Source organism: Falco biarmicus, chromosome 16, assembly GCF_023638135.1.
Source record: "Falco biarmicus isolate bFalBia1 chromosome 16, bFalBia1.pri, whole genome shotgun sequence".
NCBI lineage: Eukaryota > Metazoa > Chordata > Aves > Falconiformes > Falconidae > Falco > Falco biarmicus.
In genome coordinates this window covers 4525235-4548392 of record NC_079303.1, presented here as the reverse complement: position 1 = coordinate 4548392, position 23158 = coordinate 4525235, and the positions used below count along the sequence as shown (strand labels likewise).

The 23158-nt window shown below is 53.7% G+C and overlaps 2 protein-coding genes across 3 annotated transcripts in view; one reads left to right on the top strand and one right to left on the bottom strand.

Moving 5' to 3' along the window:
• Nucleotides 1-6601, top strand: part of RBBP5 (RB binding protein 5, histone lysine methyltransferase complex subunit) — a 42859-nt gene extending 36258 nt beyond the window's left edge. The window contains exon 14 of the mRNA XM_056361519.1: nucleotides 4801-6601. Within this exon, the coding sequence (XP_056217494.1) occupies nucleotides 4801-4808 (8 nt within the window). The 3' untranslated portion in view covers nucleotides 4809-6601. The remainder of the gene's footprint in view (nucleotides 1-4800) is intronic.
• Nucleotides 1-21904, bottom strand: part of CNTN2 (contactin 2) — a 30011-nt gene extending 8107 nt beyond the window's left edge. The window contains exons 1-10 of one of the 2 annotated variants that reach the window (XM_056361512.1): nucleotides 21749-21904; nucleotides 9212-9332; nucleotides 4591-4735; nucleotides 4138-4313; nucleotides 3716-3811; nucleotides 3183-3392; nucleotides 2496-2595; nucleotides 2057-2232; nucleotides 1221-1357; nucleotides 553-682 (exon numbers count right to left, since the gene is read on the bottom strand). In XM_056361512.1, the coding sequence (XP_056217487.1) occupies nucleotides 553-682; nucleotides 1221-1357; nucleotides 2057-2232; nucleotides 2496-2595; nucleotides 3183-3392; nucleotides 3716-3811; nucleotides 4138-4313; nucleotides 4591-4735; nucleotides 9212-9266 (1225 nt within the window). In that variant the 5' untranslated portion in view covers nucleotides 9267-9332; nucleotides 21749-21904. Of the gene's footprint in view, nucleotides 1-552; nucleotides 683-1220; nucleotides 1358-2056; nucleotides 2233-2495; nucleotides 2596-3182; nucleotides 3393-3715; nucleotides 3812-4137; nucleotides 4314-4590; nucleotides 4736-9211; nucleotides 9333-9451; nucleotides 9564-21748 lie in introns of those variants that run through there. The other variant, XM_056361513.1, reaches the window with a different exon arrangement.
• Between the last annotated feature and the right edge of the window lie 1254 nt (nucleotides 21905-23158).

Here is a 23158-nt window from a genome sequence, read left to right as displayed (position 1 = left end):
CTTGCCTAAAACTCCTTCTGGAATTGCAAAGAAAGAATTGGGTTTTATCTGTTGCCCTCATGCGTTGCAGTGTTGAACAGTTGATGCTTAGGTCTGTTAATTTATCTCTGGCATCTACTGACCGTGAGGAGACAAGATTTTAGACTAATGTGGAACAAGTTTGGCATCGGTCCAGTTCCAGTCACCATCCATCAAAGCGGGCTGAATGGATACTGAAATAATTTTTTTTTAATTTTTTTGACCTCTTTCCTCCAAAAAGAGGAAGGCTGTGTAGTGGAAGAGAGCTTGTGGTGCTGCTGTCTGTCCTGTACACTTTCTGTAGCTAAACAGATGTCCTTGTTCTCTTTCAGCATTACTGAATTTACACAAGATTTCAATTTTAAAGGGTTGTAGAGTGTCTTGTTGAACCAGCAACTATATTTCAATGGTGAATGAAGCAGTTTTTGTCTGCTCTTATCTTACTCTGAGATTGCAAGCGTAGGATATTAGGAAGAGAACTAAAATGCTTCAGTGTCCCATTGAAACCCAGAGCACTGGGAAATGAGAAATTACCTTGCACTGTTAATTCAGCACTTGCATATACTGTGCCATGCTTGTTCTCAGCCACACACTGATACATGCCAGAGTCCTCCAGGACTAGCTTGGAAAATCTCAGCTCTCCACCGCTCACTTCGATGCGGTTCTGTGCAAACAAGAGGATGAACCCATTAGGTGAGAAAAACAACAATGGAACTCAATCCTGGTGCCTTCAGGGTTGAGTTTCATTACAGACCCTTAGGCCAGTTTGAAGCCAGCCTGGTTTTCCATGGGAGAAAAGACAGGACATTTTATTTTAGGTCTGTCCAATCGGTACCCCACATCACTGCGCTCTGTTTGCTGAGACTTCTGAGTGCCTGAGCAGCAACGTGCAGGTCATACAAAGACAGGTACAAGGTGTTATTTTCCGCCCTGATAACTGGCTGTGAGTTCCTGTAGTTGCATGAAGCAATGGCTGGGATGGCAGTGACGGGAGAAGGAACTTGCTGCGGGTAAGGACTGTGGCATTGCTTTGCAGCCTCATGGGGGGCACATGGAATAGGGATGCGGGGTGATAAAACGGGGTTGAGATGCATTTGCAGCGAGGCAGGAGAGGGTCTAAGTCTGGAGTAGCAGGTTCAGTACTGCGAGTTCTGGTGTGCACTGGCTGCGCTGCCCTCGCTGCCAGCCCTGTGCGGTGGTACCTGGGAGGTCAGCGGCTGCCCGTCCCGAAGCCATCGCACCGCGGGTCTGGGTTTGCCGGCAGCCGCGCAGCTCCAGCGCAGGTCGGACCCGATGTCGGCTTCTGTGTCTGTGATCACCTTCAGCCACTCCGGCTGAGCTGCAAAGGAGCAAGAGAGGTGGCAGAGCCAAGATGATCAGATGAGAGGTTTGTTGTGCCAGGCAGGCAGAAGGATGCTCATTGTGTCATCTCTGCTGGCAGATTTATTTATCACAGCGTGTTTCACCATAGTAACAGCCTTTGCCTTTTGTGCAGCCATGCAAGGCTGAGTCCTCGAAGGGTCTGGCTGCAGCTGTGCATGTGGACTGCACAAAATTATGGCAGAATCCAGATCTGAGGAAGAGCCTTACGGTTTCTTTTCTTAAGAGTAATGCAGTCAATTTTGAACTTCAGGAGACTGGATTCAGGCTAAGATAACCAGGTTAAGTTTTGTAACTTGACTAGATCTATTAACAGCTCCAAGCATTACCCCTTGTGGAAGCACTCCAGGCTTGGAGAGGACCTTGGTTGAGAGCCAAGTTTGATTTTTACTGCTATGATTCCTTCCCTGGTTACCTTATTTTACTAGAGTTATTTTAGAGCAAGTTAAGAGATCTCTCTCTACTTGCTAGAGCCTAAATGTATCCACCAAGGAAAGGTATCAGTAATCTCTGCAGGTCTTTGTTAGGGCTTTGCAACAGGTTTAATTAGGGCTGGTACAAGGCAGGATCAGAGGTGGTAATTTTACTCCCAGAGGCTCAGTCTGTTGCCTGGGGCATCTTGCTGTGCTCTGGAAAGGCACATGTTTAAATGTGTTACCTTGAATGATGATGCGGCCCTGGTAGGTGTCTCTCCCTTTGATGTTTTCAGCCTCACACTCGTAAGTGCCTTCATCCTCAAAGCCAACATCCTGGATCTGCAAGAGGGGCTCACTGCCGATCCACTTGGAGGACTGTGAGCCGTCCAGCTTCCTCCACTTTATTCGAGGAACAGGGCTATGTAAAAGTAAACCTGGTGAAGGCCAGCTCTCCGGTACCCCGTGCCGCCTTACAGCTCAGTGTAACTCAGTCCCCGTTTGGCCACCCAGGTCCCATCCCAGCTGGGCTTTGGCCAGTAGGACAGATGGCTTTAGCCAATTCCTCCCTCTTCCCCCTCCATCTCTGGTCTACAGCAGACCAGAAGAGAGGGGTTGTGGAAGTTACAGGTTCTGCAATACCCTCCCCGTCCTGAGCCTGAGCGATACAGACGCTGCACTCACTTTCCAAAGGCAAAACACTCCAAAGTCACCATCTGCCCAGCCAGAGCGTAGGTGTCTGCAGGAAACCTGGCTTTTATGCTGGGTGCATACTGCCTGGCATCTGTGAAAAGGAAAGCACTGTTGGGGAGTTCTGGATGACTTTAAAGTGGCACACGTGAGGTCTTAAAGGGCAAAGGTACCTGCAAGGTTATGCTACTTTCCAAAAGCTTTGTGCGTTTGGGTAAGGCAATAGAAGCTAAATTTGATTTCCTTTTTAAAACAGCTCTTACTAAAGTCTCTAGAAATCTCTTTACCACATCTCAGGACTATTTCTTCCTACCTGCTTAACTCCCTTTGCCCAGCCCAAGAAGTATCTGCAGGGGCACCTCTGCAAGGTCACCAGAGGCAGAGGAGAGTGGTTCCAGGGATCTGTGAGCCCACCCAGGCTGCACCTTGTGCCGTGTCTCTTTTACAAACAGAGAAACCCCGCTGATGGGGTTTGTAGCTGCACAAGCAGCGAAGCCTGGAGAGAGGGCTGCTTCCCCCAGGTTCCGGCCAGTTAGTATTTTGGTAAGCTCTTAAGCTCCCCTGAGAAGCTGGTGGGTGATTTGTGCACCGCTGGTGCCCTGTGGAGCCTGAGTGCTTTGTGGTGGCTTGTCTCTTCTGCGTTTTGCCCAGTCTCCCTCTTGATAATGCAAGAGCACTGACCCTCTGCAGCGAGACTGAGCCGGGAGAACTTGCTGAAAACGCTCTTGGTGATGAAGTCGATGTGGCTGGTGGCAAAGCAGGAGTAGTTCCCCAGGTCGGAAGCTTCTGTCTTGGCAATGTAAAGGTTTCCAGTGGTCTGAGAGACGAAACGCCTTCCATCGGCTGGGATGAAATTGGGAAACTCATTCAGGAGCCATCGGTAGGATAAGCCTGGGGGGAAGAGAAAAAGGAACAAACTGCACAAGTTGCCTGTGTCTTCTCGGGTGGGACTAAACCTGGCAGGCTGTCTCCCAGACCAGTCTAAGCTGAAGCTGGTCCTTGGATGGTACTTGTTTTCTCCATGTGCTAAGCCCTACCTCTGTTTTGTTGCTTTACAGAGCCTGAATTTAAAAATTTGCTTCCCTAAAATTCCCAAAGAAAAGCAAAGAGTAATTCACATGTCTGGGAATCGCTTGCTCTGTGGCCTCTCTCTGCCTGGCACCAGCAGCGCCGCTAAGCCCTGCTGGTGGCAATGCTGAAACGCAAACCCCTACCTGGGTAATGGGGAGGGGGGCTGCAGGCAAACATCACTCCCCAGCCTTCTGTAATCTTCACGGGGTCTCGCTCTTCTGCGGAGAATTCCTGCAAAACTGAACATGCAAAGTGAAACCTGTCCATGGGCAAAGAAAACAGCTGGTGGAAATGCTATGTTTTATCTCTCCCTCCATAGACTTGTCTTTTCAGTAGTCGTACAGAGGGAGATCCAAAAATATTCCTGATTTTCTCTGTAGTGCATCAGATTCCTACTGCCCCTCCATGTTAATGGAAAGCGCCAGGGGATTTCTCCGGGGGATGATGTTGGGTATCATGCACAGGAGAGCTTCTCTCCAACTGTTATTCATGCGAGCAGAGGGGCTTAGTTTACCCCCAGCGTAACTGTAGCTGCGTTTTATTGACCTTGTGGAGACAAACTTACAGCCAAAGCGGAGGGAAGCTTCCCTGCTGACCACCGTGCCCCTGGAATTAGATGCCACGCATTGGTAGGAGCCAGCATCCTTGGCTTTCACGGGGTTGCTTATCACTAGGTCGCCTGCAACCAGCCTGTAACGGGAATCTGGCTCCATCTTTATCTCTGTGCCATTCATCTTCCACCTGCCAAGAGCAAGTGTAAAGAGTGAGGGGGGTAAATATTCATCGCAGCACTCGTGGTGCCTCGTGGGAGGCTGTGCTTGCTTGTTTTTTCCAGCTGTGCTGTGTTGGGATTTGAGTCAGATTTATATCTGTGACCTGGGAGGGACGGCGCATCATGTGTGGATGAGGAGGCCGATTCCTACATTAGTGATTTTCTTTATATCAATGTGGAGAACAGAAGGCAAAATTCTTGGCGGTTGCATTCCAGCCCCGGTACAGAGAGAGCAGGGGAGCTCACCTGTAGGTCGCAGGGGGACTGGCTCTTGCTCGGCAAGCCAGCGTGACTTTTTCTTCTGCTGAGCCTTCAGGGAAGAGGGTGTGCACAGGCTGCTCCTCAAACACCGGCCCGTAGTTCCTCGTGCTACTCTGGGCTTGGCACCAAACTGCAAGAGAGGGGAAAAAACCTGCTCAGCTCAATTTAGTTTTTTCTAAAAATTCTCATTTTTAGTTTTGTAGGGTGTCCCTGGCAGCATCACAACTGCATCTGGACTAAAAGAAGGAACAACTTGAAAATCACAACCCATCTGTTACCGCAGCGCAGCCCCAGCCGTGGCTGCGGGTATATAGCTTGCATTTCCCACCGAGCATCTCACACCATCCCTGCTGTGCCAGAGGGACCAGACATGCTTCAAGACATGCTGATGAAGGAGTACTGCCACACGCCTCTTGGAAAACCGTGCACAGACTGGAGCTGGGAACCACTGGTTGCCCTCCTTGTCCCTGGCAGTTAGAACGTGCTGGTTCCTCTGTCTGTACAAACTTCAGCTGGTCGGTTCCTCCCAAGTCATCTCCAGGACAAGGGAGGAGACAGCAGAACCTGGGTCTTCGGAGCTCTGCTGCTGCCTCCCTGCAGCCACCTGGCAGATCCCCTCCATCCCTGCATCTGCAACATCTGCAACATTGGCAACTCAAACCTGCTGCTTGCTGGTTGCCCACCAGCGCTGTGCAGGTATCGGTTCTGCTGTTCAACTCATGGGATGAACTTGAAGCTTCCTTTGTCGTGTGTAGACACGGGTTTGGTTCTGATCTTGCCGTCACGGGTATGGCTCAGCCATCGGCACATGAGGAAGAGAAGAACCTGCCTGCCTTCTCCTACCGTGTCTGGGCCACCCTTTGGCGTGGTGATGCCGTTTCGCTGGAAAATGCCAGCTGTCCGCCGTGACTCCATGTCTCAGAGAAACACTGGCAGACCCCCTTCCACACAGGCTCGATGGAAATGGCAGTGCAAGTAAGAACAAAGCAAAAGCTGCCTGGAAATCTCCTCGCTGCAGAAGCGGCTAGTGGGCTAACGGTCACCAACAAGCCTGTCCTCTCCCTGGCTCCCTGAGAAGTGCCTGTCCCGTAGCAGGGATGGAGCTTCCTCAAGGCAGCCTGCTCCCAGCACAGTCCCCTCTGCCTCTGCAGCGATAAGCCTCGAGATGCTTAGCTAGCCCCAGGATCCTTCCATGCTTTGTAATTGAATTAATAACTGTCTTAAAACTGCCATGCCAACCAGCAATCTGTTTCCTTCCCTACAGTACACAGCATGGTCACTAGTTAAATTAAGCGACTCCAGTAAGTGTGATGTTTTATGCAAGAGTAACTTCCAGCAGGGAATGGCCAGCTCAGCTCTCCTGGGCTGGGGGGAAGCAGCCCTTTACCTGTAGCTCCTGGGGTTCGTCTCATGTTCCGGCTGCTCTTGCATGCAGAGATGAGGCTGAGATGGGAGAGGGGCTCCACTAATTGGCTCTGTGGCTTCGGAGCAGCTGTCGGCTGCTCCCTGTGTCCGAGCACCAGCCAATTACCCCGACCATCAGCTCCCTCAGCCGGGATGTGCTGCTGCGAGGGAGCCGCATGCGGGCAGGAGCCTGATGGTCCCTGGTGTCACACAGGGCAGAGGCACCGTAGCCCGTGTCTAATACTTTGGAATGAGAGAGAAGCAGCGTTTTGCGGGTTGTATTCCCTCCCAATCAGCGCAGGTGCCTTTTTCCTTTAGTTAGATTCACAAAGGAAAAGCTTGTGTAAGCTGGAAATTTTCCCTCAGTTGGGTCAGCAGCGGCTGTGCTGAGCAAATCGCAGCTGGAAATAACTGTGCTGACCAGCAGGTAAAATTATCGTGAATTAATAAGAAAATAGTGTATTCATTGTGTTCCGATAGATGGTGGTGAATGGATTAAGGTTTAACAGCTTTACATTCTGAGATTAATAGGTAGCATATGGTAAATAATTTCTATTTATTTAACAAATAAAATATATATTATTAACACTTACAGGCATTCCTTCTCTCACGATATGCTCTTTCCCAATCAAGCCAAATTACGCTAATCATCCCTTCTGATTCCACCCAGAGGCTGCACCCTGTTGCTGTCTGCTGCTGTCCCTTTTTCTCTGCTGGAGTTACGGGCTACAACTGCCAGGCAGTGATTTTCTCAAATGTAATCAATGCCAGAAGCTCAGATAAGTTTTTGTTTAGAGGTCCAAGGTGGCTGGTTGGTGTCGGGGGTGAAACGCCTGGATCTTACTCATTAGGCAAAACAACGGTTAGATTAAAGTAGTTAAACAATTACAAGACCAGGATAGGGTTGGAACTAGGAACTGAGAGCTAAGCAGAATGGTAAATCTCGGTACCTCCGAGCCTGATCATCTGGGCTACTTCTCTCACGCCAGAACTCTCATTTTGGGTGTTACCAGAAGAGGTACGTTCCTCGGGCTCTGTCACTTGGATGGTGGGGAGAAGACAACCACAAAATAAAGGTCTTCAAGCCTGGAAGCTGAATTTGCAAGAAGCACAGTGACACGCTCAGAATTGGGCATGCCTTATGCAGCCCTACTTTCTGTGTTAAAATCCAGCCAGGAGAGCAGAAATTATGGTAGATACGCCTCTTGAGAACAACATTCATTATTAGGAAGAATAAATATTAACACCAAAATAAATAGGAATAGATGAAAGTGGAACACCTGAAAATTAAAATTTGGGAAAACAGCTGCAAAAACACTTGAAGCTTTCACGTAGTGCTCCAAGAGTGGCTTGTGCTACTGTTTGGGAGAGAAAATACTATACCCTGAAATACATCATCAAGGGCATAGTAATCTCTGCATATAAAAGAATCCCAAACTTTATACCAGGTATTGCTGGAAGAGACAAAACTCAAACCTTATCTCCTTTGCCACTGCAGTGAGCAGGGAGGGGACTGCCAGTGCCTCCCTTGTGCAGTGCCCTGGCCCGTTTCTGGCAGGTTTTATGTTCTTATTAGTATTTGGAATATGTTGAAAGTCAGACCTGGAAAGCCCAGGTGTCCAGGAGGCTGAATGCTTTCCCTTTGTGCTAGCTTTGGAGACCTGGAAATGATAAATGTCTCAGTTGAACGTTTTCCAAGATGTATTCCAGTTTATGAGGACGTCAGCAGCAATCCTTTTATTGAGCACAGGCAGCTCCGGAGCACTGACCACAGCCTGGAGCCTTGGCACATGCGGGAGCTGGGCAATTAATTGGTTTTATAGGAAATCTGCGCGCGCGCGCACACACACACACACACACGTGCACAAAATCAAAGTGGTTATTTTTAAAAAGCAGCTCTCTGAGGAACAGGGGGTTATTTTTAACGAGAAGCTTTCTGAGGAACAAAGGGACAGTGCTTTGGCTGGCCTTAGATTTCAAGATTTTCTGTGCCTTTTACTGAATGAAGAAAGGCCAGAGAGATTTTTAGACTTTCACGACAGCCTTATTCGTTAGAGAGTCATCTCTGTGCACTTCATAAGCTTTAAACCCTTAAATACTGCTGGGAAGTCATCCTTTCGACGATACGGCCGAGGGAGGGGTGACATTGCCGACCCAGCTTCCCAGGGCTGGAGCTGACAGCCCAGACCTGGAGGCTTTGGATCTTCACCTGCTCTGGAGTGTTTCCTTGAACCTGATCTCTAGCTGGAGTCTTTTTGTCCCTGGTCCCTTGCTGGTGTTCCCCAGGAGCATTTCTCTGTGTCCCAGCTGGCTCCTGAGATCCACTGCATCATCAGCCAAGGGTCAAAAGAAAATAACCCTCAGAGACTTTACAGGGAATCATTTTTTGTGGACCCAGCTTGGATGGGGAGCAAGTTGCATGAACTCAGGTGGTTAATGGGAGAGCCCAACTCCATCTTGCTGCCTCTACCAGATTTGGGTCAGACCAATTTCCAAACAGGCTAATTGCCTCCCAATCTAGGGCAGCCACCCCTCCCTCTGCCTCCTCGGGGATCCAGAGAACATTAAAAGGTAATTAGATATTTATAAGGACAGGCGAGCAGTCTCTGCCTGGGATGATGAATTAGCTTGAAGACATTATCTAATTCTCAGTTGTCTGAAATGAAATGTCTCCCTGCTGAAAAGGGACCTTCGGAGTGCAGCCTGAGATTCCCTGAGATCCAGAAATGGTCCCCAATGGATGGGGGAATCTTTGCAGTCAGGGTATGGCCGAAGAGGCATCCCTAGAAAAAACAGGAGGCGAAGTGGCTTCGCCATGAGCGAGTCCTGCCAGCAGAAGGAAATTTGTCCTTGTGCCGAGGCCAGGACGAGCACAGGCTTTGCCTGAGGTTCTGCATCTCCTGCATTTCACCTAAACAGCAGTTTAGAAAGGGGGAGACATGTGTCAAGCATTCCTGTCCTCTTTCTTGAGCGGTACAAAGGGAAGCTGAGTGTGGCACAGACACGTCTCCTGGCTGCATGAACCGCTGGGGAGGGTCAGGCTTTGGCGTCGGTGCAGCCGCGGAGCACGGAGAGGCGTGTGCCGGGCAGGCAGCACAGCACGCGTGTTGCATCCCCCGGGTGATGTCCCGCTTGATGTCTGCCAGCCCATCTCACCTCTCATGGAAACCTGCAGCCCAGAGAGGCAAGGGGCTGCTCTTACCCAGAAAGGTGACGACAGCTAGGGATGTGCGGACAAATCCAGTGGCGTGTCCCATCCTGCACCTCCGGCTGGGTTACAGCCTCCGCGGCTGAGCCTCTATGGGTGAGCGGGGACAGCAGCCCTGCGAGAGACAGAGAGGGGCGTCAGCTGCAGCGTTGCTGTGCCTCTGTCCGAGGGTCCAGCACCCGGCTGCACAGCCCCCCGGCAGCGTTGCTGTGCCTCTGTCCGAGGGTCCAGCACCCGGCTGCACAGCCCCGCTGGCCTCGGGCCCAGGGTGACGGTCACTCGGGAGCAAACATCCAGCTGCCTGGAGAGGAACGCAGGGGTCTGAAGGAGCTTTTTTTCTTTCTGACATGACAGATCTGGTTGGGAAATCGGTCCTCCTCCCAGCCTATCTGCTATTCTTCCTCCCTCCTCCAAAAGGAATGCTTCCTTCCTAGCGTTTTTTAGTAAAAAATGCAAAGTCAGAAGCACACAGGATATTGGTAGGGGAGGAGCAGGAGGAAATTATTTGTTCTTGTTATTCTGTGAAAAAGGCATCTTTAATTGAAGCTTTTCAGGCAGGGAGTGACTGCTTTTGGGGACTGTGCCAGCCCCGAGTCTCTTGTTCTGGAGAGGCTGGGGGGACCCAGCTGGTTACTGTGCGCTGCACCCCAGCTTGCAGAGCTTCGTGCAAGTGCCTTCACCCTTGCAGGCGGCGGGGAAAGTGAGTGCACAAAGTGGCTGCACAGGGCTGGGGCGTTCTTGCTTTTTTTCTAAGTTTAATGCATTTGAATAGTTAATAAATGACGGAGTGCCAAGGCATTTCCTGATGCCATGAGACACATTATTAGGTGGAGCAGTGATTTCTAGTCCCCTCTGCAGACTCCCGTCTTCCAAGATCTTTCAAAAAGCAAAAATCCCCAACAAAACACCGAGCTGTTTGTGCAGACTGTGGTCCCTGCGCTCTCCCAGCTAAACCCACCGTGGGACCAGCTTCAGCACACGCAGCTCTTTCTGTGTAACTCCAGCAGGGATGTTGGGCTGGTTTGTTTTTTTTTCTCCCTCTTTGTTAAAATACACTTTTGAAATAATGCATCAAGGAGCCCCACAGCCCTGCAGGGCCTCCTGTTCCCCGGTGCCCTCCCAAACACCCCCCGGTGAGTTGCTGCTGGAGGCGCTGCCAAGAGCCGGGCTGCTCGTGGGCTGCGAGTGCTGCTTATCCCTCTGCTCCAGCTGGTGCTGCTTCCACTCCTCTCCCTGCCCATCTGTCTGCCCGAGCAGGCAGTACTGCTCCTAAGCTCCTTCGAGCAGGGATTAGCTTTCTGTCCCATGGGATGCAGCCCCTGTACGTTGCATCTTTAAAAAATCCAGTGCTCCGCTCATTAATAGCAGCCCTGGAAATGCACCTGAGCAAACAGCGATAGCCCCGTGTTTGCTCCATGTCCTGCCTCCGGGGACCCTGGCTGGGTGGAAAAGCCACCTGGCCTCTTTGTGTCCTCACCCAAAAGAGAAGATTTTGCTACCACGCTTAGAAGAGACCCCATCCCAAATCCTCCTCAATTTTTATCTTGCTTGGGTTGGAGGGCTGGATCCCAGCCTCCCGGTCCAGTGCTGAGAGCGGAGCTGCCTGCCCTTCGCTCACTCACACACTGCTTGAATATTTTTATATATATAGTCCCCTAAATAAGGCTGGTGCTTAATTGCATGGCGTGGCCAGGGGAGGAGGGACCCCTGCTACAGATGGACGATCCAGGGAGGGAGCGGAGAGAGGCGTCAGACGCACTGACATGAAAGCTGCTCCACGCAGTTTGTTCCAGCAACCCTGAAGTGAGTCAGTCACATGAAATCACTTGATGTCAACGAGAATCATGCCCCAAATGGTGTCCTGAACCCACGGCCTTTCAGCGAACACTGCCTCATTGTTCCCCTGCCTTCACCCTCTGCTTGCTTCTCTCTCATGTGTCTTGTGCTCACGTCGTAAGCACTTCGGGACAAGGACCAGCTTTTAGCTCGATCTGTTTTGCAGGCAGCGCTGGGATGTGGGCTTGCAGGCAATGCCAGCGCTGCACTAATTAATAAGTTGACTTCTCCAATTCTCTGCTGTTGGGTTTCTTCACCAGCACCTTCCAGTGCCCAGGGTTTGTGGAAGGCGGTGAGCATCGAAGCTGTCCCTACACCCAGCGGCAGCAAGTCTTGCTCCGTCACGGCCAGCCCCGGTTTCGGAGGCTGAGTCCCCTGCCTGCGCCCCGGGAACTGCCCACGAAGGCACTGCCCGGCTGCAGCTTTGCTTTCTTCTGTTCGTTCTTACTCTCAGTTTTGAAACAAGTAGGAAAGAGTGTGGGAAAGCTAGATTTTGCCATTTTTAACAATAGCAGGCAATGAGGAGGTCGGGGAGTGTGGCATTGGCCATCCTCCCTCCTGGGAGGCTGGAGGCTCCTCCAGGCTGCTCCTGCCCCTCGGGCACCTTTCTGGGTGTATCAGCACTTTACACTTTCTGCTGTGTGAAATGGAGATGCTGCATTTGAGCGAGAGCAAATTGCCTCCTGCCTCCCCTGGGTGCTTTCGCCTAACCAAGCAGTGGTCCCGAGGGCTGAGCTGGGATCTGCACGGGAGGGTGAGCTGCGATGCCCTTCTGTGGGAATGCTGCTACCAGGGTCCCCCTTCAGCTACCTCCCCTGCGGCCGAGCAAAGCTGGTATCTTGTAAATATTAAGCTGATTTAAATTATTTAATTAGTTTTCAATTCATGATTTATGATCTAAACTACAGCTTTGATCCCCAGTTCCGCTGCTGGCTGCGGCTCCGCGGCTTCCCTCTTTGCACCTCAACCTCCCCATCCACTCTAACCCCTCATGTTCACATCGTCTCTTCTCAATCCCTTGTGTCCGTCCCTCCATGTCTCCAGAATCCTTCCCACGCACACAGATGTGTGTTTGCTCCTGAAATACTCGGGGCCCTTTCTGGAGGTGAGAAAGGCTTGGCGAGAAAGGCACTGCGGCTTGGCAGGCTGAGGTGGGGTGTGGGGAGGCTCTTGGGGGGGGGGAGGATGGGGAGATGCTGCTGCTTTGCCCTTTTGAATCCAGCTTTAACTCCTTTGTAAAAAATCAGGAATGTGATAATGAGGGACAACTCCAGGTACAGCCCGCTTCAAACGAACACGTGAGAGGGTAATTTCGATGAGTGCTGACACTGTTTGCAATTAGAGGCTGGATGAAATAATCCTCTCAGATGCTGTTTTGCGGGTTCCTGACTGTCTCATCACCTGAGTGCTGCGATCAAATTGTGCCTGAGGGTCTGACGCTGCGAGGTCACACCTGGGGCTGCACTGGGACTTGGGGGCATCTGAAAGCCATGACCCTGAGCGGTGGATCCCACATCTGACTCTCAACTTCTCCAAAACACGGGCATGCGCTTTGCAGCTGATGTTTAGCCCTGTTCTCCATCCTTAGTTAGAAGAGGGCCCACGGGGATCTGGTCTTTCCCCCTTTCATAGGGTGTTTTGACAGTCACTCGAGAGCCTTCTGTTGTACTGAAAGGGGATCTGTCATCCCTGCTAATGGATGCTGTCATTAATACTTCCAGTAGCAAGGAGGCATGGGCACACTCGAAAACATGTGCATTAGCCCTTTCCTCTGGAGACCCTGGGACCTGGGATAACGATCCGTTATTGTAGAGGCAAAGAGCTACAGAGAGATTCCGAGTCCTCCTGAGCCTCTGGGAGAGGAGATGCTGCCCGGTCCAGCGCCCGCAGCCCCAGTTCTGACTGTGGAGCAGCAGCAGCATCCTTTGGAGGAGGTGACTCCAGCAGGACTCTGGGCACGGCGGGGCCAGAAATGGCTATTGGTAGGAGATGGGCTTTAAGAAGAGGTGACATGGCCAGCACAGGCGAAGTGCTGTATATCACCAGAATAAATGAATGTAACTCGGTGTCTCATGGTTAGGTGATGAGATGAGCATTTGTGTGTAAGTGGGGCAGCTCCTGCCGCTGCAGCATTCCCCAGGGAAGGATTGCTCCCGAGGGTGGGCGATGCAGGAATTTGTCCTGTGCTGTGAGTGTCCCTTTTGTTAAGGACCGTCGCTAAGGCTAGAAGGGACATGCTTTTGATGTTTGCTGGATTTTGGCTTGTGAAACCAAGGTTAGGTACATTTTGCCCACCAGAACAGCATGTTTCAAGGAGTTGCAAGTGGTTTTATTGTGATGTAACTGTTCTCTTGTAAAACTGCCTGTGCTGCGGAGAGGACGAGTTAGATGCAGGCTCTGGGTTTGGCCTTTCTTGAGCTTTTTTGGGTTCAGATCTGTTGGTGCCTCCAAGACCTGCAGCAGCTGCTGCTGCAGAAATCCTGGGCCACCCAAAAACCGTCCTAAGCAGTGAAGTCTCCAAGGTCCGAATGAGGACCAGAGGCACCCTCAGAGGGGTTCAGAGCCTCACAGCAGAGTTCAGCCCTCCCTAGGCTCATCAGTCAGCCCGTAACAGACACCAAACCCTGTCTGCAGCTCCTGGGGGAACCCTGCTCCCCGGTGAGGCTCGGGACCCGATGGAGGAGTGCTGCGGGCACCGCTTGCTCAGTTTGGTACCTGTCACCAGCTGCAGCAGAGATGTGTCCCAGAAACACTTCTAGCAATAGCTGGGGGGGTCCTGTGCACCCTTTCTGCTGCCCAGAGGGGTTTGGATCGCTCTTGGCATTTTACAGAAGTCCCACAGGCTCTGCCTCTGGCAGGTAATCGCCTCTGCTGTGCGAGCCGAGGGAGAGGAGCAGCATGAGCTGCACTCCCTGGGGAGGCTCCTGGCCACCAGCTACACCCTGTTGTCCCTGTCCCACCCTGTCACCCTCACCCATCGCTGTCACCGCTGCAGGGACTGTGCAATGGGCACATTCCCTTGCCCCGGGCTCAGTGCTCCCTGTCTGCACCCCAGCATTGCTCTGAGGAGCCAGGCAGTGGGACAGCGGTAGGGGATGGAGTGGGGACTTGGAGGAGGGCTCTGTCCCCGGCTGTGCTCGCACAGGAGGAGCTGAGGCTGGTGCAGGAGGCTCAGAGCCTCCAGCCCAAGGCTGTGGGAGCAGATGGTGCTCACAGCCCGGCCTCCTTCCCTGCCGGCAGCTCCCTGCTGGGCCATGGCGATGCCACCCGCAGCCAGGGCTGGAGCTGGGGCTCTGCTGTCCGGATGCATTTGTTATTGCCCGATGGGCTGAGGCATTGGCACAAAGTGGGGACACGCTCTGCACGCTGCAGGAGGGCTTTGCTGTGGCCGGGTGAAGGGGACACACGCAGACGGGGACAGGTGGGGTGGATTAAGGCAGGTGTTTTCCGTTGGCTCGTCTGCCTGCCTGGCGTACCTGCCCTTGCTGCTGCTGCTGCTTTTACACCTGGGCCATGCAGGCAGCGGGCAGGGGAGGCATGGTGTTGTGGCTGTGGTCTTCAACAGCCCAGCTCAGGGACAAGGGAGATGGCCCGTGGCAGCGGGTCTGAGCCCTGGGATGGGAGCAGAGCCACCACCGAGCAAGGAGCAGGGGGCTGTGCCAGAGCCCCCCGAGCCGGTGCCTCCGCCCTGGCCCTGTGCCCCAGGTGTGAGCACTTGCAGCCAGCCCTTGTTAGTGTAATTGCAGACACGGGGGGGCTTTGCCCTCCCGGCTCAGCGCAGAGACAGGAGAGTGTGATGGAGAGAGAGGTAAGGGGGGAAAGAAGAGAAGCAAATGTTTAGTTTGGGAGCATTCAAGCACCCAGAGGAGGATGGTGGGGAGCTGTAGGGTGGTGGGACCTCACCAGGAGGGTGTGGGTGCGGGGGTTTCCCCATTAGCGTGGCTGGGGAGGGTGGCCCGAGCTCCCTCGGGGCTGGGGTGGCTGCGTGCTGGCACTGTGAGCTTGCTCTTGTTCTTTGTGCAGTCTGCAGCCCTGGCTGGTTTGTGCTGCTGCATTGTGAGACTGTTGGCAGCTCCCACTTTGGGGTGCTCTGCCCCAGCTGTGGTCTTAGCTCCCAGCACAGCCTTTGTGTCCCTGTCGCCTCCCTGGCAAGAGCCCCCAGCACCCTGCCCGCCCCAGGAGCTGTACAATACACTGGGCTTCTAGAAAAGAAGTCAAGCAGCAAAATGCCAACCTAGGGGCAGCGCACCGTGCAAACGTGCTTTGCTTGCTGCTGGAAGCAAAGTTCGTTGTGTTTGCTGGGGTACCCCCAGAACTTAGGGGTGGGATTTTATTTGGGGTTTGGTTTGGTTTTGTTTGGGTCTGGCTCCGGTCCTGCTGCTTTCTGTTGAGTGGGCTCAGTGCTGTGGTCCTGCCTTGTGGGACTAGGCAGGAATGTTACAGGCTTCCTCGCGGTGCTCTGCAAATCAAGTTACATCTGGAGCAATTCTGAATTGCCATATCCATGGAAACTAATGTGCTTCTCCCTTTGACATGAGCATCCAGAGCGATGCCATTCCCGTTCCCTGTGCAGAGCAGACTTGGTAGGGCTGGAGCCCGTGGTGTGTGCATGGGCCCTAATTAATTTTTTCAGAATGCAGCAGGCGGTAGGATTTGGTGTGTGAAATGGGTGGAGGGGCAGAGTCCCGTGTGTGTCCAACGGTGCCTAAACCACCCGTGGCGGTGCAGCCTGCAGGGGGGAGCCAGGTGGCTGCCACGTGTACATCCCTACCCGTGGGGTACCCACGCGTGGGCTTGTCTGTGTGTGGGGAGGGGGGGTAGCACAGCTCTGGTGAGTGGTCAGTGGTGATTCCAGTGCTGCTGGGAGCGTTTAATACCCCCGGTGCCTGGGTGTGCAGGCAGCCTGGGGAGGAAAGGCTCTGGGCGTCCTTTTCCCAGAGCTGTGAGACCAACTGGGATGGGGATGTGCCAGGATGGGTGCTCTCACCCTGCACCAGCCCCTTGGCTGTGTCCTATCAATCACTGATTAATTTGATTGTACTAGAGCTGGCTTGGTAAGGATCAATATCTGATCAGTGGCTCCTGCTCTTTCCTCCCAAGGCGAGTGGAGGGGAGCAGCTCAGAGTGGTGGTGGGGGTGTGTGTCTAGGGAGGGAGGGCAGCTGAGATTATCCAGCATCCTGGAAAAGATGGGAGAAAAGTCTCTGTGAGGGGAGGGAAAGCCCTGCCCGTGGGACATGGGGAACTCTGCTGCAGTAAAAGCATCGCTGGCATGACTGGGGAGAGCCCTGTGCTGCCAGGAGGGGACGGAGGCTGCCATGCTCGTATCTTTTGCATCACTTGATGTTGGATGGACCCGTGCTCGAGCCAAGCGCTGGAAGGAGAGCCACGGCTCTCAGGCTGCGCTTCTCCCAGTGGATTATATGGGGTGTTACTGGACATCCGGACACCTGAGAGCAACTCCTGCTTAGGGCAGGGAGCGGTTTAGCTTCACCTGGGGGACAAAATAGGCCTGTCTAGTCCTCCTTGTCCTGGTCAAGGAGCAGGCAGGGTGCTGTGATACAATCCCAGCAGGACAGCTGCATTAAGGCATGGTTTTCAAGCACTCTGTTTTCACTGTGTCTTTTAAGTGCTTTTTCCTAATAATTGGTTGGCGCATTCATGTACATCACGGGTCAGGGCACCTCATTGTAAGAGGGTCTCAGTGGGAGTTTTCTTCTGGTTCCACCCCTCCTCAGACAGGCAAACCCCCTGTGCTTGTGCCCAGCTCAGCCCCTCTTTGTGCAGGAGACAAAGCCGGGACTGGGGTTCAGCCCAGAGGCACGGGCTGGGGGTGTCCGCAGCGCTCGGGACTGGTGGCTCTGGGAGGGGAGTGACTGCAGAGCTGAAACCTAGCCGTGATGAGACAGGTGACATTAAGTGGACCTTTATCGCTGTTCTGTTCTGTTGTGCAGTCTGAACTCTAGGTCTGAGCTTTGCAGTTAGTGCTTTTTTTGTTGGTTTTTGTTGTTTTTTTGTTTTCCTTCCCTGAACTGGCCAGATCCCATCTCTGGCTGCACCTTAGTGCCTTGGGGTGGTGGGACTGCAGCCTGAGCTGCGTGATCCTCTGCTGCAATAAGCTCTTGGTAAATCCTCAGGGTTTTGGAGGTGAAGCGTTTGGTGGGACTGACCCGGAGGAGCTGGACCAGACTCATGTCACCTCCAGGCAAGACCTTGAGGTCCACGGGTAGCGTTGCCAGGGTGGCTGCAGTAGCAGCTCAGCCCCAGGGAAATGCCATGGGGACCAGCACAGTGTGTCAGAGAGCAAAGGAGACAAACAGAAACAGCCAGGAGACCTTCCCATGGAGGCTTTACTGGGGAGGGGGTTTCGCTGCAAGTTGCCCACTGCCTTGCAGGCTGGGTATGAGCCTGGTGTTTGACCGAGACTGCCAGCATGCAGCTCCTAAGCTCTCCCTGAAGACTTGTATTTCAATCAATATCCTGAGTTGATAGCAGCTGGAAGGATGCTTAAAGTCTTTGAAAACAAGGCCACAAGTGACTCCAGTTTAGCACATGGGGTGTTTGAGAGATGTCTGCCTGAAATCCTGGTTAACACCCTGATTACAGTTGCTAAAGTTACAAATATGGTGCCCTTCTTACAGGCACTCCCCTGCAAAATCGCTGCATTGCAAACCAGTCCAAGCACAGCTGAGCACAACCTTGCAACCACTTTGCTTAGGAAATGCAAGTTATTAATCTGAGGTTGCCCGGGAGGGGATGCTGAGGTGGGCTGAATGCTGGCAGAGGGGACGGGAGCTGAAGTCTGACTGCGAGTGCTGCTATCCCCTCCCCAAAATAAAACTCCGAAATAAAGCTTCACACTGCAGGTTTTCCTTTCCTCTTACAGCGCGGCACCACGCGTTGAGCACGCACAGCTGAGCTGTGGGGAGCTCTACCTAAACCCTGGGACATCCACAGAGCTTCCAGCCTCGCAAACCCACCCACTTTCTGCGATAAGTGCTACCATGTCGTCAGCAGCAGAAACTCTTTGATGTGGCACCGGTATAAATAGCTCCCTACCTGCGACAGAGCCTGGCTCCATCCCCTCCCTTCTGCTGCCTGGTAAATAGCTTGGCAGGAGCTGGTCCTGGGGAGAGGCTTTAGCAAGGAAAAACAAGTGCAGAGCTTGGGAAACCTTCTGGCTAACGCGGGAAGGTGATGTGTTATATGGGGAAGCCCTAACACCCACCAGCCTGTCACACCGGCACTGGTGCTGGCTGCCCTGTTTGTGTCGCTGGGTAAAGTCATGCCAGCAGCAAGAGCCTTCCTGGGGGTGGGGGATGGGGGTGGGGGGGTCGTGCATGGCACCAGGCATTTGCCCCAGCCTCACAGAGCCCCTCAGCACTGCTGGTGCTTGTGCTGGCCATGCTGGGGGGTGCCCTATCCCCAGGCGGAGGGAGCTTCAGTGAAATGGTGCTAAAATCCTCTCCCTCCTAGGAGAAGGTTAGGGTTTCCTCTGCAATGGTGTCATATTTTGCTTCTTGGAAGGAATCATCCCTGTGTCCAACCTTCTCACCTGGCTTTGCTAAAGTGGTTTTGGTATTCAGTCTCCAAATAGCGCCAAGCTGCTCTCTTCTCTATACAAACAAGCAAGAACCAGCACAAAACATCTATCCCCCTTCCTTCCTCCATGGAGGCTCCCTGTTTTATGACTCTCCGGTGCAGGACTGACAGCTCTACAGGCTGTACAATAAATAATACATGTATTAATTTAGGACCTAGGCTGCTGAGGGGGGCTGGGTTCAGTATTTCACAAGCAGCTGTAGGGTTGAATACCTCTTGTGCTCCCTGAGGTCTTGGGACATCTCACTTGTGCTGAACATCCCTCTGGTAAAATCCTGGATGCTACAGCTGCGTTGTGGCAGTGGGACCGAGAGTGTTTGCCAGGGAGAAGAAAACATTTTGGGTTCAAGGAAGGAGCTTTTGTATCGTTTGAGAGTGGGCTTTGCTTCCTTGTCCGCTGAGACCTTTTCCTTCCCTACAGCTCCACAAGCATCCAAAGACATCTAGTGTGAGGAGAAGACAGAAAGTGTCTAGAAGGAGCCTGATGCAGCCTATCACAGCAGATTTTAATAAAGTTTCTTCCCTTTCATCTATGCTTTTTGACTCTTAAAGGACTGAGTAAGCCTCTCTAGCCTCTTTCTGTGTATCTGCACTTTAACAGCACCTCTGGAATCCCCTGGTCAGTGCTGGGGTTTCCTGCGTGGTGCATGTGTTTGTATGACAGCCGACCTGGTGTGCTGGGGATGTGTGCAGCGATGCAGAGCCCTGGCTTCCAGGATTGCCATGAGCCCATCTCAAAATCTTCCTGGGCATCTGCGGTTCCTCACCCCTGGAATGCAGGGCTCTAGTGTGTGACACTGATTTAGGAAGGAGAGGGATGTGCATCCAGCTGTGCAGGATAACTACAGGCAGTGCTGCGTTAAACCAGTCTCCATGAAACGGAGCAAAACTCATCCCTGAGCAGAGGGGCAGTGCTCCGGGCTGGCCAGCATGGGTGAGCCTGGTGCTGGGAGCCAGCCCTGTGGGTGCTGAGCCTGGGGCTCTCTGGTTCCCACAGCCCTGAACTACTCGGCTGGGAAGCTGTCAGGAGGCTCCCTCGGGATGTGAGGTGTTCCATGACTGCCTGGGTTTGCTGCGTGCCCAGCACCTTCAAGGCAAAATCTCAAGGGTTGGGGTTGTGGCCACTGCAAGTAGACAAAGTGCTACAGGAGACCGTGGGGCTTGCAGGGGGTGCCGGAGGGAGGAGGCACTGAGGAACACAGGGAGATATCCGCCTCTCATTGGGGCCCATGACTTTTCCTGGATAATTTGGATTTTGGACACACATAAAGCATGCAGAGTGGCTGAACAGCCGGGCTGTTTAATGTACGTGAGCTCAGTCTCCACGTGGGCTCCCAGCTCTATGGGCCAGACCTTCCATGCACCGCATTTAGGTGCGTCTGGGGCGTGTGTGTGAAATAGCTCCCTAATGACATGGTTGGGTTCTCTGCCTTTTGTGATTTGCTTGTGGTAAGGCTGCAGGCAAGATAGTAACGCAGGTCATTAAATTCTCTGCAGGTATTTTGAGTGACAGAAGTCGTGGTTGCTCTGTTTGATAGTAATTGATCAGGTGATGGAGAAGAGCGTTCGCATCCCTTTGTCTCAATCTGCTTGCGCTCCAGGGAGGGTGTGCAGCCGGTCTTGGCATGACCCTCTCATTCTTTCTTTTCTTTAGTCTTGGGTAATTCTAATCTACCCCTGGAAAGTACAGTTATTTCTAGAAAGTTTGGGACTTTCTTGTAGTAGCGAAGTAAGCAGCTTTTGGGGTTGGTGGTGTTGCTGACGGGTGTGCTCAGTACCCAATACATGGCCTTGAGAGGTTCATCTGTGGATGCAAAGCTGCTCTTAAATCTCATGCAAGAGCCTGTGCTTCAGCTTTGTATCCCCAGAGCTTGTTGTGGACGTGCCTGGAGATGGCCAGGGAGAAGCAAGAGATGTTCTCAGGGTTTGGCTAAAGCCCTGGGCCGGGGTTGTGCTGGGGAGGGCTCTGGCTGCTCCCAGCTCTTGGATGTAGAGGCTGCTGCCTCCCATCCTCAAAGCAACTAGTGTTTCCTTGGAGAGATGACAATCTCTCATGAATACTGCCCAGTCTGGCCAGAAAAATAATGCTGAGGCTCGTGGGAGTGGTGCAAGCCTGGGGGTGTCAGTGGGCCAGCATGGGTGAGATGCAAAGGGAGGAGGGAGCTCGGGAAGTTTTGGGACTGGAGCCCTGTGCAGCACAGCCCAGCCCGCCCTGCCACCGGCTGCTTCCCCATCCGAGCATCCGTCCCGCTGCGAGTGGGAAGGAGCAAAGCGGTGCCCTGCCTGCCGGTGCCTCCCCGTGCCCACCCTGGGGTGGGCAAGCTCTCGGCCGTGACTTTGCACTGAGCCCCTCTGGCTCCCCGCTGCCCTGAGACGCTGCAAAAGCCCGGCCAGCCTCAGACACAGCAAATACCCCGTGAGCCTGGAGCAGCCCCGTCTCCCACCTCTCACTTGGGATCTGCCCTCACGGGGGGTGCCTAGGGAAGGGACTTGGGACGCCACAGTCTTCCTCATCCTCCCTCCCTGCAGTGGGAACTGGGGTCTCCTGGGCTGCTCTGGGCTCTGACAGCCTGTGCTGGTGGTGCTGAAGTAGTTTTGTGCAGCAAAAGCTCTGACAGCCCCCCCACCTCTCCCAGGCGCCACGTTCGAGATGCCTGACCCCACCAGCAGGCTCTCAAAGTGCCTCTAGCCAGAACGCACCAGGAAAAAGCACAATAGTAATAAATAATAATAAAAATACTCCCAGACGTATTCCATAAGAGACATTTCTGCTGACAGCCGTGTCGACCTCGGCCGCTCAGCCCCTGCCACAAGTGACACAGCCGTCACCCCCCCTTCCTTCCAACTCCACCCCCGGCTCCTCTCCAGCGCAGGCAGAGCCTGCATCGCCTGCAAAGCCATCACCCGCCGAGAAATGCCCAAACCAGCCCCCTGCCCCTGCCTCCCCATCCCTGCCGGAGGTGAGTGGGATCTGGCAGGTTCTCTCCTGCCAGAGCAAAGGCGAGCACGCCCGCAGGTTGGCTCTGATGGGGAATGGTGCCCTGAAACCCGGAGCCTCCTTCTTCCCTCTTGGCCGGAGGACGAAGGCGCTTACCTTGTGCGGGATGGATGCGTGTGCATGAGCTGGGGCTCCGCGGCTGCCGGCGGCTGGGCTGCGAGGCAGTGCTCGGCTGGTGCCTGCCCGAGTGTGGATGTGTGTGCCCAAAGCCACTGCAGCATCTCTGCATTAGGATGTGCTCCTCCCTCTCCTCCCTCCTTGCGTGCGCGCTCCCTCGCTCGCTGCCAACCACCACGCTGGTCCCTGGAGAGGGTATTTTTTTCCCTCTGCCTTTACCTCACTTGCCACAGTCCAAGGACCAGTCAGGGAGGCAGAGCGACTTGCAGCATCATGCATAATTCATGCCCTTCCTCAGCCTCCCTGGCTGCTGCTCCCACCAGTCCCCAGCAGAAACCCCTCATCCGCACCGATCGCCGCCGGCTCCCCCCCAGTCCCTGGGGCTGGAGCAGGTGTAGGCCTGGGGGGGCAGCTGGGGGACCCAGCGGGGGTCTGAGCCTGTGTCTGTGGGGTGGAAGCAGGAAAGGGATTAGCCTCAGCTGGGGGTGTCTCGGCAGGGATACCCACCTCTGTGCAGCGTGTGCATGTGTCTGTATATATGCACACCTCCGTGCCTAAATAAATCCATCTAAATGTATACCCACGTAACCAGGCTTATCCGCGTGCTAGGGAGATGGGTTCACAGCAGAATGTTGGGATGCTCCACTGAGCCGAGCGTGGCTGTCATAGGTGGTACCCGACTGTGCCGCACGGGGAGGATGGGGTTTCCTCGCATGTGACCGAGCGAGTGGCTCTGCACGACGCTCAGCCAGGGGACACGGGGCTGGCAGCCTGGGTTGGCTTGGGGTTTTGGGGTGCTGGAGCCACTTTTGGCTGTTGCGGTGGTCCGAGGGGCTTAGGACTGGGCTTGCCTGCATTGTCAGTGCTCTGCAAAGAGGAGCTGTGCCCCTTGCGAGGCGGCGCGCAGAGCCCTGCCCGGTGAATATTTGCAACCGTGAGATCTTTGCTGTTTTCTGACTGCTGAGGGAGGTCTGTCTGGGTGGAGCGACGCTGTAAGGTGTGCCGGGGGATGCTCCAGGACCTCCCCCATGCTATCCTGCAGGCACTGAGGTTTGGGGGAAAGAGATGCTGCTGAGCAAGCTGAGGTGCGAAGGGCCCCCGTGGTGCGGGGGTTCGCCGGTGGGCAGGTCGCTGCCAGGCTGTGCGATGGGAAGCGGAGGATTCGGGAGCGTGGCAGCGACCACCCCGCACTCTCCATCCCTCCCAGCTCCAGCCCAGACCTGTTAATGATGTAAGGAGATCAATGGGCGCTGGGGCTGTCCACAGGTTAATGGCCTGCAATTACAGAGGAGTAATTAAGGCATCAGTATCTCTATTGATTGGCACAGCTCCAGTGGTCTAGGCTCCTCCAGCAAGTGGGTGCAGGCAGGAGAGTGCCTGGTGGAGTGG